Source organism: Sebastes umbrosus, chromosome 9, assembly GCF_015220745.1.
Source record: "Sebastes umbrosus isolate fSebUmb1 chromosome 9, fSebUmb1.pri, whole genome shotgun sequence".
NCBI classification, from domain to species: Eukaryota; Metazoa; Chordata; class Actinopteri; order Perciformes; family Sebastidae; genus Sebastes; species Sebastes umbrosus.
The window spans coordinates 24269626-24287129 of record NC_051277.1 but is presented as its reverse complement, the minus strand read 5'-3'; the positions used below and the strand labels follow the sequence as shown (position 1 = coordinate 24287129).

Here is a 17504-nt window from a genome sequence, read left to right as displayed (position 1 = left end):
AAGCATAATACTACAAGACTTAAATCCTAAAATTTCGAGGGGACATTTTTTTTTTTAGGAAAACATATTACCAGCAACCAACAAAATGGGCGAGAGGAGATCTGAAATGATCTTTACACCCCGACAGCGATCCATTACTTATGAACTCTGAAAAAGGAGCCGTCATCTATAGCTGCTGTAATCCTGTAAAAACGTCTACCAATCACTGCCTTGCGGTCCGCTTGGAAAGAACCAATCAGATGCCTCCCTGCCTCCCTGCTCGTACTCTACCCTTGGCGTGCACCAGCCTGAACTCAAAGCGGGTCGCCGCCGCACGTTTACTGGAGAATGGAAGAGAAAACTCAGCCAAAAGTAGCACAGCCGCGGTTACTTTTTTTTAAATTTTGAAGCCTTTATATGTCTTACAAAAGGCGGTTGCTAATAAGTGGCTAAATGAGACTACAAAATGTCATCACACTGACTCCTCCACCTTTACAGCCTTGTTGTGTACTGTATACTCGCATTCATGTGACCGTGGTGTAGTTTGTTTACAGCCTAACGCTAGCTTTTTATTCTGGCGATGGCACTCACACTTCAAAAATCATAAAAGTGGTGTTTATTTGTGGAGATTATCTTGCTGAACAAAACGTGTAAGTATCACAAACGTTTGTTCGCCACAGATCTTATTTTCGGTAAAAATCTAAAACCCAATGGAAAAATCCCATTGTCTTTTTGTTGAGGGAACCCGGGCGATGCTAACTTCCTGATTGGCCTGCACTTTATAGGGATTAGCCTATAGTGTATCTGTGATGCTAGTGTAGTTTTTTTTTTGCACATGATTTTTAAAGATATAGACTATGTGAGACAATACTGTTTTAATTAAAACCCCAAAAATATACAATGCTGATATCGGACCACATTAAATTATGGTAATCTCAGACCTCTAAGGGCAAGTTGTTATTGGGGCCATATTGCCCCACTACTCATTTTATTCTTAATTGAACCTAAAGTTGAAATTTTGTTTAGCTTGTGCGTATATTTGTTTGAAAAAAAAAAAAAAGCATTTAATTATTTCAAATGTGTGGAATAGGTGTAGGCTATAGACCGTTTGAATGGACTTGCATTGTATAGGCAACAGGTTTGGTCCATGTTTACTTCCTGTCAGTGTATGTTATTCACATACACTAACAGGAAGTAAACTGGGACACATTTCGAATGTTTACGTTTATAATTGTGAATGGTGATATTATACATGCACTGTAGACCTAAAGGCTACCTACATATTCAATTATTATCATTATTAAGATGTTATCATTGTTGGTTAAGTGGCAGGCTAGATGACTGTTTTATTAGGTAAATGGTCGGCTGCATGGATGCACTCAACACTTGATGCCAAATTACTGAAATGAAAGGATCTCATGCATAAGGAAGTCTTCCTACTACCACATATGTGCCCTTAATCCATGTGCTTTGTCTTTTTCTGTGGCTCCACTTTCCTAACAGCTGGCCCACATGAGAATAGGCTCTAGAGAATGAAATAGTCATTTAGATATATGTGGTGCTCAGGAAATTGTCTTTAACATATCGTTTTTTCATGTAATGGATATTTTAAGGTCTACCTTTGACTTGGTAGGCCTACCAGATATGTTGTGACAGTGTGTAGATCTTTCTGAGCCAGAGAGCATTGTGTGACCTGCAGTTCCATGTTTGGCCACTACACCTGCAGAGCAGAACGCCTGGCTCGGTTGACCGACATACTGATACTGATTATTCACCTGTTATGTTGTGATCCTACATACATGTTACATTTTTCCCAGTAATGATAGTTTGTTATTAGCATTTTTTTTTTTACATTTCCAGTTATGTGTGATCATATCTAAACTGCATTTTTTTCTTCTGGAGGAAATTAGGCCGTATAACAGTGACATTTTGGAGGACAAATACTGAAAAGTTCCATTATTGTAGTGCTGAAAATATGCTGAAAACATATGAGAAAAAAAAACATGTACAATGATTAATGACAATGAATCCATTTAATTAAAGGGTAACTTTGGTATTTTTCAACCTGGAGCCTATTTTCCCATGTTTTTGTGTCTAAGTGATTAATGGGGGCAACAATTTCTGAAATTGGTCCAATATTGAGGGAGAACGCTGCAGCCGCCAGCCGCTAAACAAGCTGCAATGTGATCGCTCAGGGCAACCTGGCACCGTCAATGAATGTCCACTAACAAGTGCTTGTTTTTGCCACTGACAAGGCTCAGATTGTTAGTATAAGTGTCTGACAACGTTATGGAAAAGATCCTACAGAGAAATAAAAAGTTTTTCTTGACATTGGAATTGCCCCATCAGTCACTTAGACACAAAAACATGGGAAAATAGGGTTTATCCTTTACAGTGAGTTAAACAGCACAATCATCTCATGTGTATAATGTACAGAGACCTTACAGAATATGTGAAACCTTAACATGAACCAGCAGTAAGCAGCTGGTAGCCATTTGAATGGACTGTGTGAGCCTTCTCAGAAAGAGACTGCATATAAAGGTATGAAACAGATAAAGTGCAAAATCCAGGAATTTGAAGCTGTCTTGTGTTTTGTAATCATCTTAACCAAAAAAATTACATTGGAAAAACATTTGACAAGCAATTGGTAATAAATCAATAAATCAATAAATAAAATAAATAGAACTATTCTAATCAACTTCAGATCTTATCTTCACAGGTCTGAGAGGGAGGCCAGCTCATGCAGGAGGAGAGCAAAGGATGGACGATCTTCTGGTTTCTGAGAATGAGAGCATGAAAACAAAAGCATTATTATTATTACAAAGAGTTTTGCTGTCTGTGTGTTTTGTATGTCAGAAGTTCTTCTATTAGGGAATACGTTCAGTTCCCATGCCCACCTCCTTCCAGCACCACTCCATGAGCGGGTGGATGGCGTCTGGGGCCAAGCGTGGCTTCAGGAGCCTCAGGCCCGTGTTCAGGGACTCCACCACTTGAGCATTAGTTCGGTTCTCGTAGGGAAGACGGCCCTCGTTGTACACCTCCCACATGAGCACACCTGAGCAACGGGGGAAAGAGAGAAACTCCAGTTGTTATAGAATAAGCTGTTGGTCAGTTAACCTTTTAAATGATGCGGACATACCAAAATGAGTTCTTGTGTGTCTGGTTAATCATTTGCATATTTGTTGTTGTTCCGTTTAAGCTATTTTGCATGAATGATTATGACAAGCTTCACCAAAAGTAGAAGGACTGACTGATGGTTTAATTATAGACTGCTTTTTAGAGCCATATCCATTTAGCAGTACTTTTCAGCTACATGCAGTCTTGCATTGTCCACCAACTTACGACAAAAAAAGGAGAAATCGTCCCTGGTACTTAAAACAGTTTGTTATTTTTGTCCTGTGAGATATTTTTTACTCAGCCAGTTTTTGTGTAGAAGTTGCAATTAAACATATACATTTTAACCACACTATATTATGCATCCGTTGGGGATCTTGTCCCAGGAAACTGTCCGTGCCAGGTCAATATGTTGCTTGCTAGTTTAAACTCCTGTTTTTGGCGATGGTCCTAACAGTATTAACTTCTCACTGCAGAGATCACTGCAAATCCACTAGATGGCATCGTTCCATGAAAATAGCCAGCAATACTTGCGGTCTTTGGCACATGTGCACACGTGTACATGTACAAAGTAATAAATCAATGAAACATATTCAATTTAAAAAAGGCCCAATGCTTTTTACACTTCTGTTGATTTTTCTTCACAAGTTACAAACATCTGTGTCTTGAAATTGCCTCGAACTGTGGGTTTCAAATAATTGCAGTCGTGTTTAGCTTCCGGTTTAGCTCACTATAGCAGAGAACGCCAGAGTGGATGTACTATCAGGGAAACACGGATGATTTTGATGTGTAGTCAACCAGCCGGCAAAACTCCCGAGACCTGCTGTTTTCCTGTGAAAGCTATATCTCAAATGTATAAATGGTTCAAATAAAGTTGTATGACTATGAAGACAGCAAGTCAGACACACAAACAAAATAAATGAAAGGCACAGAGATAGACCCACCGAATGACCAGACGTCGGACTTGCTGCTGAACTTGCAGTACTTGATGACCTCCGGGGCCGACCACTTGACAGGGAACTTGGAGCACTGGGAGCTCGTGTACTGATCATCAAGCACAAATCTACAGTACGGAGAGCAAACACACATCATTATACAGCTGCAGGTGTAAGCTAAAAACATAATAAATATTGTGATTAAAAAGTTCCGCATAATATAGAGGACAAGACAAAGATTCAGTGGAACGCATACCTTGTCATACCGAAATCAGATACCTTCACCTCATTGCTCTTTGAAACGAGACAGTTCCTGGCAGCCTGCAGATGAACAGAGGAAGGATTAACTCTAACTGAGCTGAGACACAATAGTGCATCATAAACAGTTGTGATCTGTTGCTTTACCAGATCTCTGTGGATGAAGTTGGAGGTCTCCAGGTAAGCCATCCCCTCACTGACGTCCAGACACATCCCCAGCATCAGGTCCTGAGACAGACGCCCTTTCCTGGCTCGCAGGTAGTCTGACAGACAGCCATTGTCCATGAACTCAAACACCAGACACATGGGAGAGCACTGGGTGCGCACGCCGTACAGCTGGACCAGCTTACAATGGGACAATTTCCTGTTTAAAACACACAGACATATACATAAGCTATGGTTCATTCTGCCAGAACAACATGAGGCAACTTTATGAAGTGCACTTACATCATGACTCGCGCCTCTTCTTTGAATTCCTCATCCGACATGCACTCTTCTTTTATCATCTTCACTGCCACCTTCTTGTCCCTCAACCGCCCTTCCAGCACCACCCCAAACTGGCCGACGCCTAACTCCTGACCCAGGGTCAGCTCCTCGGGGTTCACCTCCCACTGATCTGCTGAACAGCAAAAAGATGGTGAACAACAACACAGATTATCTTGTTTTAAGATTTTAACTAATAGACACCACCATTACACTTCCCCAGTTGATTACTTACATTAAGACAATTATTTTTTGTATTACACGTTTTTACAGATTGTATGTTTAAATATGCAAATGAGGCATTATTTTATCAAATATATGCTCATTTGCGTACATTTTACGAACAGAAATCTGAACATTGAATGAAGCCAGGTTCAAAATTCTTGTTTCATTTTGTTGACACATCAAAGTCAACAAAAGTTAAATTCACTAAAAGTGAATATAAAAAACTAACTTTTGGTGAATTTAGGATAAATCTACAGACACAAATAGACAAAATTAAGTAAAATAAACATCTAAATGTGTATTTCTTTCCACTAGTCTGAAATAAAGTTATGGAAGCAAAATAGCCCAAAAGCTCAAAATTGACCAGAGCATGTAAAATAATGTTTTTACTCGGGGGTGCCTCGCATTAAGATAAATAACAATATTACTTTTATTCATTATAATTAAATAATTATGAAAGTTCCAGGTTTGTTGCACAACACCAAACAGACAGATAATTGTCAGGGTGTAGTGAACGCACCCTGAGTGAGTAGTATACTTCCGTGAGGACCACTAGAGGTCATCAAAAACCAGATGTTCATCATTGAGTTCTTATTGTTTTGAGCTCCAGTTCAACCAGTTGATCCATTTACACAAGAGTATACGTCTGCTAACCTTTCAAGGGATCGGCAATGTCCTGAGAGCAGCCTCCCTCCTGAGACACAGGGTGTCTCAGACGCGTTATCAGGCCTGCCACACAGATGACACACAGACATGTAAATACATATAATACATATAATACATACAAATACATACAAAACAATATCCCTTTGTTACAATGTTGAGCTGTTAAATCAGCTGATCTTCCTCTTTGACATCTGTTTTTATTGTGTTAATACTATTAATACTGTTGCATGCGGAAAGGCAGCACACTTACCGGCAGCATTGTGCTGGTGGTAATGAATGAGCTCAGGAATGGTGCTAAACAGGTATTTCTCTGCCAGGTAAAATCTGCCCTCTCCTGCTTCTGTCTGTCTAATTTGGTAATGTTTCACTCTCGGATTCTTCTCCCCATTAGACCTGAAGGCAACAAAGAGCAACAAATCACACAAATTAGCAAAGTGAGCATTTTAAGTGTGAAATGTTCACTTTAAATTACAATAAACAGAATATGAGATGAGGAAAAAAGCTATTGATTTCAAGTCATGTTCATTCTAAATATACACCAGGCGTGTCGAACCTATTATTACCTGTTATTCTGGAGCATCTAATTATTTAAAACAAAGATGTCATCAAGTATATCAGATGTATCTATATTTAGCACCATATTATCTGCTAATCATGTCATTATTTGTACCAAATAAAAATGCAAGAAGGAAGTAAAATTACCCCGGTGCTTTGGTGAAGACTGACACCGTGTAGACTCCGGCCTGTCTCGAGTCACGCACCATGAATGCACCTTCTTTTCCCTGAAAGAGGAAACCACATCCAAATCAAACATTGCATTTGTACTGTTAGACCTGTCTATTGATGTTTATCTAATCTGCAGCTGACATTAGAGCTGGTCTAGCAGTCGTTTCGAGTAAGAGATGATGGATAGCTGTTCCGCCTCCCGCTTGCAAAACTTAGCAAAACACTTCACGGCAGGAAATTCAACACTGGAGGAAACAATGTGGTTGTGAGACCAATTTTTTCATTTCCCATGTCTTCTCACATTCTTGTAGTGCAGGTGCATTAATTTTTTGCAAATGCGAGACTGCCGTAGGTGGCACAGTCACAGCAAAAGTGCTCTGCGTCACACGGGAGCAACATCCTGCTAATTATCAGCACAATTATTATTTGGAGGTTGTTTTTCTGCCAAAACATGACTGGAAGAACATGGAATGAATTACTGGTTTCCTTGAACACTGGCTTTGCTTTTTTACCTGTTGCATTAACAAATCCTCTGCTCTCCCTCTGGTTATGTTTCTGTTGTACCATCTGTGAAAAGACAAATTAACCACAAATAAATGAACTGTGTAGAGGACAGAACAATGTTAACAATGTAAATTAAATCAAACTCACTCAAATCTCTGAAAGTTGTTGCCAGATTTTATAGCTACGTAAGTACTGGGTACAAAGCCTGTGTTGCTGATGAGGGGTCAGAAAGAAAATATACATTAATCATACACTCATACTATAGAAAAAGTGCTATTATATTATTACTAAGCCTGGGATGTGTATGTGCCTTACCTCCTGTTATCCTTTACGGCCCACCATTCAGAGTGGGAGCTGTTGATCAGGGTGTACTCCTGGTCTTTCTGAAGGGGCAGGTCGTCGTCTCCGAGCGGTGTGTAGTCCTGCAGAGCGATGACCGTCCTCCCTCCTTCATCATGCAGTTCCATCTGACAGAGATGAAAAAAAAAAGAAAACTGCATCTTAAAATCTAAACAAAACACAGTTAATTGATATTATTGTGGTATATGAATTCCAAAGAAACAATCTCTTCTGTTTTAGTAACATATTTTGTGTGTAATACTTTTAAACACACAAAATGTTTTACAGAAGTGACACGGAGAAGACATGACACTAAATCTCAACGCTATTTGGGTTATATTAGTTTGAACAATAAGCAGATTATGTTTTACAACAAGCATCAAATTGTCAGCTATAGAGGAGGCCTTGCGATCACGGGATATAAGCAATACAAGATAACAAACAGAGCTGCAAAATCATCTGTGCCCAAACCCCAGGTGCATTGGTAACGTACAAACAACAGAATAAATATCAAGAAAGTACTTTTTTCTTCCCTCCTGTATTTTCAACAGTGTTAAGTTACTAATACAACAATAATTTTCATGTTATTTATGCTTCAGAAAGTGGTACCTGTGGATCCGGGAGTTGGGGAAGTGGCTTTTTAGAAGCTGTGGAATAAGAAAAAAAGCAGTTGGAGAATGTTTTTGGTACATCCAACTGGATTTTGTAGAATGCCGAGTTATGTAACACTACTAAATGTAGATCAAGATTCATATTAGAAAAATCACAGCGCTTTACATTATTAGAATGTCAGGTTAAATCAAATACACAAATTAGACTTGAGGCCTTGATGGAAATATATATACGAAACAAAGAGTAGCGAAGAAATGATACGAACCATAACCCACTGGGTCGTATACATGACAACCTGCTGCCAGCTTCTCTGTTTGTTGGCAGCATTTCCATTTTCCCTCCATCCAGAAGTTTGGGTGGTATTTTGCAACCAAATTGTTTCTCTTTGTTTCTATATTCAGACAGAATAAAAGAAATAGTTTGAAATATCAAGCTTTTGAAAGGGATCACAATAATTTGTTGCACCGCCATCTTTGTCTGAAGTGTGATGTGCTATAACATTGCTTACCCTCTTTAAGAGCTCTGACCCATCTCTGACGGCAATCATTGTCCGGGGCGAAAACGTAGAGGTAGTGGTTGTTGTGAAAAACCTGCAGAGACATTTGCATTTGAGAAATTTGTTTGTGTATCACACATACTGCATATAACACTATATTTCTTTATTATGTATAACCTCACCTGAAAAGGGTACTTATAGTTGCATGGTATGGGGTAATCGCTACACACAATCTCCACACACTTGATTCTGGACAGCTCGATGCAACCTTTCAGCATGGGCTTTTTCTGGAAGAACATGATTTTAACTTCATGTGTGCTGTATACACACCATGGATGTGATTCATATGATAGTTTGTTTTCTCTAAAGGCAAGATTCACAGCCTCCAGATTGCATAATTTCAAATTTAAATCCAGCATATTCGTGGAAGAAGTGCATACTTACCCCGGGGCGGCGTTCCGAATACTTCAGGTCTTGAGTGTCCAATACAAAGAACCTCTCCTTGTAGTTGCACGGTGACGTTCTCTTCTTTTGTTGAGATTTCTTAATCATAGTCCCCTTCAAAATCACCCTGGGGAACATGGTAACAGCTACGAACGACACTATGATGACAAACACTGGTGGCTTTTGGCTTCTGGAGAGAGACTGAGTACCTCGCAGTGACACGCAAAAAAAAACAGTGGATGATAAGTTGATAGAAGCCGTGGAGCTTCCGGCATAAAGTTGTTGCACTCGGTAAACCACATCCTACGGCATGAAATGGGTTGTGCTTATGAACACACACACTCACACACACACACACACGCACACACTGTACAAGCACTCACATGTACTTTCACTAACTATGTTGCAATAAGTCAGTGTGCAGTTGTAGGAGGGTGATTCTTTTGAACGTTTTCCATCAAAATATGCACCTTTAAGGTAATAACTTATTCTGGTAGTGGCACCAAGTTTGGGTAAAAATGTAAAGATTTACCAAAGGTGTTAATTTATTTTTTATATTTTTAGCATAAACTATCAAAACAACACCTTGTGAACACTTTAAACTTACTTGAAAACAGAATGACAGTTCTTTCTACTGTGTTTTAAAACTGAGGTTTCAGGCAATGCAAGGTAATTCTGCAATTGTTGCAGCCATAATGAATATTTTGGAGAGGTGTTTTCAGTTATATAATGTTCTTTTGCCTCGTTTCTTTGACTAAGCCTCACTGTCATCATGTCTGTCTCTGCTTTTACTGTATAGCCTACAGCCCCTGTGAGAAGGTTTCAGTTTTCTTTGCTTCTTTTAGTCTCTTTCTCTTTCTCTGTCCCTTACGGTAATCACAAACAAATAGAGACAGATTGTAATTGTTAGAAAAACAATGTTGATTTTTAGCTCCAAGCAAAAATAGGGTTGGGTTTCAGTAATCATGAGGGGAAAAAGGGTGATTTTTGGGTTGTGTTCAGTAATAAAGGTTAGAGTAAGAGAGTAGAATTTTAGAAAGCTAGAGCGTTTAAAAATGAAACAATTCATCCTCACAAAACATGAAAGATTAAGATGGATGCTATAGCACCACCATCAGGAAAATTGTTCCTACAATTTAGTCTGCATAAAAACTTTGGATGAGAATAGACTACCATCTGGTCTGGATCAATTCTCACTGAAGGTAAGGTACTTCTTTGTTGAAAGGAATAGGTAGAAACATGAAGACAATGTCAGGGTTGAGGGGATTAAAAAACAAAACATGTTTACATTTATAAGGGGTAAAAATATTTTGATTATATTATGTGTATTTCTATTATTATATTTATAATAATTTATATTACTTCCTTTGAAAATTTGAACTGTGCAATATTTGTATCTAACATATACTCATTAGGTTATTTTATGAAATTAGTACAAAATTTAAATATTTATCTAAATTTCTAAATAAACTTCCAGCCTCTTTATAAAGGAGCCTGTCTGCTGTGGATGGGGAAATGTAAATTAATGTAGTCAAATCTGAGCATTTAAATGTCTACATTGTCATTAACAATTACTATAAAAATGTGGAAAGTTTTAATTTTGTTTTGGAGATTTGACAGAGTCAGAATCATGGACTTTATATATTAATGTCCACTAGACCGTCTGAAAAATTCTCCTGGACCTACATTTTCTTAAATATATTTTTTTTAAAGCTGTAGCCCATCATATTACTCACTTTAAAAACAACTAGATCCTTAAGGTGAATTAAAATGGCCTTAATATACCTACACATATGGTTCTAGGACAATAATCTCTGAATACCCTTTTTTTTCAGAATGTCTTTTCTTAACAGCTAATCCATTTAAAATGTAAGATGTCAATTTACATTGCTAATTTCTGTATTTTCAATTATTTTATTGTGAGTTTACTTTTTTAACAGTAATTGTTTACCTCTGTTTTGTTTGTTTTATGATGGTTATGTGCCATTGTCTTTTATTTTTCTAACTCTGGAAATCACTTTGTGCTTCTTGCTTGAAAAGTGCCCTATAAATAAACAAGTATTATTATTATCATTATTATTATTATTATAGGTTTTTGTTTATAAGAAGGCAATTTTAGCTGGAAAAATATTTTGTGGTCTAAAAGTATAGCAATGACAACAAAAGTGATTTAAAACTTGCGTCAGAAATAAACATTAAGTTAGCAGTTAAATGCACTTTTTATTATTATAGGGGACAGAAATGTTTTCTAATCACAAACTACAAATAATAATAATAATAATAATAATAAATTTGACTTATATAGCGCCTCTCAGAAACCCAAGGATACTTTACAAAGGGGGCCCACAAAATCATACTAATAAATAACCAAGAGGAGAAACTATAGCCACGTAATTAAAATAATGATGTGTAGGAAGAGACAGCTGAGATCATAGGCCTTGATGAACAGGTAATTATTGTAAAAAAAAAAAATTATGCCGTAAAAAGAAGCTTAAAAAAGTGCCCTATAAATAATCAATTATTATTATTATTATAGTTTTTTGTTTATGAAGGCAGTTTTAGCTGGAAAAAATATTTGGTGTAGTCTTAGTTAGCAGTTAAATGCACTTTTTTATTATTATAGGGGACAGAAATGTTTCCTAATCACCAAGCTACAAATTATGCCGTAAAAAGAAGCTTACCTTTTTTTACGTTGTATCTCTACCACCACCATTTGTTTGAAGAATCAAGCCTTTTTATCAAATACTACAAAAACAAGCTGTCACACTTCTAAATATTACGACCAATCAGCGTTCAGTTTGATCCTCAGGTACTGTCCAATCAGCACGCCCAAAAAGTATCACGAGGACAGTTCAGCCAATGGGAAGCCTCAGAGACGAACGTTCATGTCAGTGAATGGAAGCTAGTGATGGGAATTCAGGCTCTTTTTAGTGAGCCAGATTATTTGGCTCAGCTCACCAAGAGCCGGCTCTTTCGACTCCCAAACGGCTCTCCGTTTTTACCACTTCTGCTTTATATAATTCAGGCAAATTTACCTTTAGCTGTTTTGACCTATGATTAGTATGTGTACATATATATCACTTAAATTATTCAATATAATTATACTAAACCTTATAATTTCCAGAATATCATAACTTTGCATGCTGCTTTGTTTCCGACTGTCACTCATCTTGTCTGCTATTCGCGCACCGCACTCCTCTCTCTTTCTCTCCTCCTCTCCCTCCTGCTCTGTACCTGTAGACCGTCAGTGCGCCGCCCCTCCCTGCTTGATGGTATGATCCTTGTCTGTCATCACCATATTGGTCGCACAGACGTCATTAACACAACATTCAGTCACAGTCAGTACATGGAGTGCCCGTGGTGCGGAGAAGATCGTCCTATCATTCTGCCTTGAATTAATAAAAAAAAAACAAAAAGAAGAAAAAAACGGCTCTCGGACGGGAGCCGGCTCTTATCAACTCAAGGCTGACCCTCATATGAGAACTATTAGGACATTAAGAAGTTTAAACATGCACTATCTACCTTTAAACATGCATCTGCAACCATCTTGGACTCTAACCACTGGCGCACTTTACACTTACTTACACTATACATCCTATATACCACTTTATAGACTGCACACGTACATATTACATGTATTTATTGCACATACTACATTTATTTATTGACGGACTGCACACACTATGTTCACCCATTCACTCTGTATCTTTTATATCTCTGTTATTGTTTTTATAATTTTGTATACCTTTACTTCTCCTGTGTTTCACTCTGTTTGCTGATGTTGCTGCTTTGACACCTGAATTTCCCTCCGGGGATTAATAAAGGTTCATCTTATCTTATCTTATCTTATCGTTCACTTAAAAGAGCCGGCTCTTTGAACCAGCTCGTTCGTGACTACACATCACTAATGTTAGCAGCTAAGCTAGTCATGAGCTAACCGTCCGAGTAGACTCCTCTCTGACATTTCATATCTAAAGTCTACATCCAGTAACTGAGGGAGTCATTTAAGAAGGTATGTAGAAGTATTACCGCTGTTTTTCAGTAGCTTATGTTGTTAGTTTGTGGTACCTATATGCTAACTACCGCTAGCGTTGGTTAGCAGAAGTACTGCTAGCACAGCGCTAGCTACAGAGCTAACTAGTTAGCTCCGGTTGTCGACAACAGCAAGGTAATGCTGCATTTACATAGGCAACATTTATAGTAACTTTACTGGTACATTAACGTTAGAGGAGTAACCTAACGTTACATTACTCCAGTTGTGCAATGTAACGATTTTACTCCACAACATTAAAGTTAAATATGTTGTGTTTTTTTGTGACAGCTGCAGTCACAGTAGATTTGTAGTAGTTTGTAGATTAACATGTTTGCAAACAAAACATATGAGAAGCTCAAGAAACAGATCGTATCACTGTACATTAAAATACTCAGGATTATATACAAGTTAGGCAAAACTACTGGACTGGCCACGTCAATAAAAGTTAAGCTTACTGACACATTACTGCTTTAATAATTTACTAAAACTAATTTTATAAGTTTTCAATACTGAAAGTGACCACTCTTTGTAATGAGTGCTTGTACTATTGATACTTGCATATTGCTGTACTAAAAGTACTGGGGTGTTACACAACTTGCCTTTAGACATATAGTGTTTTTCTTGACCTAACGTTACATTATTCCAGTTGTGCAATGTAATAATTATACTCCACAACATTAAAGTTAAATATTTTGTGTTTTTTTTTACTCCTTTATGTGTTTTTGTGTGACAGCTGCATTCACAGTATATTTGTAGTAGTAGCTTGTAGGATTAATATGTTTGCATACAAACGTGATGGTTTTAGCTCTACTTCACTGGTTGCCTGTCAAATTTAGAATTGATTTTAAGATTTTATTATTAACTTTTAAAGCTCTGCATGGTTTGACACCAAACTACATCACTGAGCTCCTTACACCCTATATAATTACAAAGACAGCCTTCTATCACCTGAAGAATATAGCAAGAATTAGAGGACTGATGTCTCAGCAGGATTTGGAAAAACTAGTCCATGCATTTATCTTCAGCCGACTTGACTACTGTAACAGCGTCTTTACTGGTCTTCCTAAAAAATGGATCAGACAGCTGCTGCTGATTCAGAACCTGCTGCTGCTAGAGTCCTCACTAAGACCAAGAAAGTGGATCATATCAGTCCAGTTCTGAGGTCACTAAACTGGCTCCCTGTCTCTCAGAGAATTGATTTCCAAATACTCCTGCTGGTTTACAAAGCACTAAATGGTTTAGGGTCAAAATATATTTCTGATCTTCTGCTATGTTCTAAACCATCCAGACCTCTCAGGTTCATCTGGATCAGGTCTGCTTAGTGTCCCCTGAGTCAGGACTAAACATGCAGAAGCAGCGTTCAGTTTTTATGAACCAAATATCTAGAACAAGCTCCCAGAAACCTGCAGGACCAACTCTAACTCATAGTTCTTTTAAATCGAAGCTTAACACTTTCCTGTTTGCTGCTACTGCCTTTTATTAAACCAGATAATGATCTTATACTTTACTAGAGCTTTTACTCGTGTGTTTTACTCTATTTTAGCTTCTATCCTAGCTTTTATTTTTAGCTTGTTTTTATTTTCTAATCTTTAATGGTTTTATAACTGTTTTAATTATGTCTTAATGTTCTTTTGCACTTTATCTCAATGTTCTTGAATGTTTATGTAAAGCACTTTGAATTGCCCTGTTGCTGAAATGTGCTATACAAATAAGCTGCCTTGCCTTGCCTTACATAAGCGGAGTAACCTAACGTTACATTATTCCAGTTGTGCAATGTAATGATTTTACTCACCAACATTAAAGTTAAATATTTTGTGTTTTTTTTTTTTAATCCTTTATGTTTTTTTGTGACAGCTGCAGTTACAGTAGATTTGTAGTAGTAGTTTGTAGATTAATATGTTTGCATACTAAATATATGAGAAGCTCAAGAAACAGATCGTATCACTGTAAATTAAGGCAAAACTACTGGACTGGCCACGTCAATAAAAGTTAAGCTTACTGACACATTACTGCTTTAATAATTTACTAAAACTAATTTTATAAGTTTTCAATACTGAAAGTGACCACTCTTTGTAATGAGTGCTTGTACTATTGATATTTGCATATTGCTGTTATAAAAGTACTGGGGTGTTACACAACTTGTCTGAACTTGTGTAACATTTGCTTGCCTTTAGACATATAACTTTTTTTCTTGTGCAATTTTGTTAATAGTCTGTTTATTGTCAATACTGTATATACTTCTTCTATTTTTATACTTCCTTCTATTTAAATGGTTCATATTTTTTTACACTTTGTTAAGCTCTTTTTCTACTGTGTTAGCTGATGCATCTGTTTTCTGCACTATCCCCTTTGCTGCTTTACACTGCAAATTTCCCCCCTGCGGGACTAATAAAGGAATATCTTATCTTATCTTTTTGAAAACTTATGATACAGCATGTTTTTATGATAGTATGCTACATTTTCTGTGGCCTAAAGAATAAGACGACTACTGCTTTCAATTACAATCACTTTGCATGTTGCTGTTTAAATTGTACAGAGGAAACATTTAGAGGTATTTAAACCCACTACTGGTGTACAAAATATAAAATATTTCTTATTTAAGAAGAAGGGAGAACTTGTTCTGGATTGATTTAACATTTTTTTTGTTACTGTTTCAGGTGAGCATCATGGGTGAACCCCAGCAGGTTAGTGCCCTGCCTCCTCCACCTATGCAGTACATCAAAGAGTACACAGATGAAAACATCCGCAAGGGTCTGGCTCCTAAGCCACCTCCACCCATCAGAGACACCTACATGATGTTTGGCAACCAGTTCCAGTGTGATGACCTCATCATCCGACCACTGGAGAGCCAAGGCATCGAGAGGCTCCATCCGATGCAGTTTGACCACAAGCGGGAGCTCAAGAAGCTCAACATGTCCATTCTCGTGAACTTTCTGGATCTGCTGGACATCCTCATCAAGAGCCCTGGCAGTATAAAGCGCGAAGAGAAGCTGGAGGACTTGAAGCTTCTGTTTGTTCATTTGCACCACCTGATAAATGAGTACAGGCCACATCAAGCCAGGGAGACGTTGAGGGTGATGATGGAAGTGCAGAAGAGACAGAGGCTTGAGACTGCCGAGAGGTTCCAGAAACATCTGGAGAGGGTGGTGGAGATGATCCAGGGGTGCCTCGCCTCCTTACCCGACGACCTGCCACAGATGGAGGGTGCGGATGGTGCTGGTGATGGGACGAGGAATGCGCCTGCAGCAGCTAGTGGTGGTTGTTCCTCTGGGCAGGCCCCCAGGCTGAAAACTGAACCAATGGATGTAGAGGACGCAGGTGCCAGCTGTATGGCAGCAGGTCACCAGGACAAGAGCACCCCTATTTCAAAGAGGCACAAAATGTGGGACAAGGATTCCGCCATGTGCAGTATTATTGATGAAATAGCTTAAGTTTTCATTTTTTAGTAGTCGTGTTTCGTTTTTGTACACCTAAACTGTGTTTTTTGTTTTGTTTTTTGTATGCTGAACTTAAAGTATGCAAATGTCTGCTGTGTTTTCACTTGGCCTGAAATCCTATCTGGAGCTGAAAGCCATTATGTAGGTATTATTAGTAGTTCCTGTGAAGATATTTGAAGAATGTAAATATTGCACAGATGAACTGGGGTGCCAACTTTCACTTTTTGTAATAAAACCAATAAATAAATTTTCCAATTGCAGAAGGGGTGCATTGGGTCACAGTAGTGTTCATTAAACCTGTTTTTAGGGAAACTGCATCATATCCATGATTCTGTTATGTTCACAAAGCTTTTCAGTGCTGTCACATACTTTGCACACTGTCTAATCTAGCGAGAGTGGTCATGGAAAGGTCAGTATGTATAGTTACATAGTCACGCCTCACTAAAAGCCCTTTCACTTTAGCTTTTTAGTGAAAGCACTTATATAACCAGTGTATTGTTGCCTTGTTTGTGTTAACAGTTTCTTCCAGCAGCACTTGTTTAATGATGTAAACTCTGCCAAGCATACATCTCATTAGAAGGATCCTAATTTCTTTATCACAACACAGAGACAAATCCTTAAGGGATAAATTTGAATATTGAAATACACCTACTTCTGTGACAATAGGCAGTTTCCCCTAGGTATTAATCCAGTAAACTTGACTGTGTTAGCCAAGTCTAGTCCATGTGTAGCAGAGAGTATACAAATAATTAGGGCTGTCAATCGATTAAATTATTTAATCATGATTTATCACATGACTGTCCATAATTAATTGCAAATTAATCACACATTTTTTATCTGTTCAAAATGTAACTTAAAGGGAAATTTGTCAAGTATTTAATACTCTTATCAAAATGTGAGGGGGCAAATATGCTTAATTTATACAAATGTATATGTTTATTATTGAAAATCAATTAACACAAAACAATGACAAATATTGATTAATATCAGTGTGCTGACTTGACTATGATTTGCTCCAAACTGCATGTGATTATCATAAAGTGGGCATGTCTGTAAAGGGGAGACTCGTGGGTACCCATAGAACCCGTTTTCATTCACATATCTTGAGGTCAGAGGTCAAGGGACCCCTTTGAAACCCCATTTTGAGTGTTATTTAACCTCCTTTGTGACAAGCTAGTATGACATTGGGGACCAATGGATTCCTTAAGTTTTCTAGTTTCATATGATGCCACATGCCAGTATCCTCACTCTAG

General features: G+C 37.8%; 2 protein-coding genes across 5 annotated transcripts; one reads left to right on the top strand and one right to left on the bottom strand.

Moving 5' to 3' along the window:
- Window positions 1-2173: 2173 nt before the first annotated feature.
- On the bottom strand, window positions 2174-11025 carry itk (IL2 inducible T cell kinase). 2 transcript variants are annotated; one of them, XM_037781140.1, is made up of 17 exons: window positions 8782-11025; window positions 8520-8624; window positions 8350-8431; window positions 8107-8232; window positions 7839-7876; window positions 7206-7357; window positions 7038-7103; window positions 6899-6953; window positions 6363-6442; window positions 5911-6053; window positions 5649-5723; window positions 4734-4905; window positions 4434-4650; window positions 4285-4349; window positions 4038-4156; window positions 2877-3034; window positions 2174-2758 (listed from the first exon to the last, which is right to left on the bottom strand). In XM_037781140.1, exons 1-17 carry the CDS (start codon window positions 8917-8919, stop codon window positions 2693-2695), a joined length of 1857 nt encoding a protein of 618 aa, XP_037637068.1. In that variant the 5' UTR covers window positions 8920-11025; the 3' UTR covers window positions 2174-2692. The 2 variants fall into 2 exon arrangements, with proteins under 2 accessions (XP_037637068.1, XP_037637069.1); XM_037781141.1 differs by having other exon boundaries at window positions 4734-4902; window positions 8782-10746.
- Window positions 11026-12635: 1610 nt separating this feature from the next.
- Window positions 12636-16518, top strand: med7 (mediator complex subunit 7). 3 transcript variants are annotated; one of them, XM_037781122.1, is made up of 2 exons: window positions 12636-12790; window positions 15470-16518. In XM_037781122.1, exon 2 carries the CDS (start codon window positions 15481-15483, stop codon window positions 16243-16245), a length of 765 nt encoding a protein of 254 aa, XP_037637050.1. In that variant the 5' UTR covers window positions 12636-12790; window positions 15470-15480; the 3' UTR covers window positions 16246-16518. The 3 variants fall into 3 exon arrangements, with proteins under 3 accessions (XP_037637050.1, XP_037637051.1, XP_037637053.1); XM_037781123.1 differs by having other exon boundaries at window positions 12653-12793; window positions 15472-16518; XM_037781125.1 differs by lacking the exon at window positions 12636-12790 and adding an exon at window positions 12930-12949 and having other exon boundaries at window positions 15472-16518.
- Window positions 16519-17504: the final 986 nt, after the last annotated feature.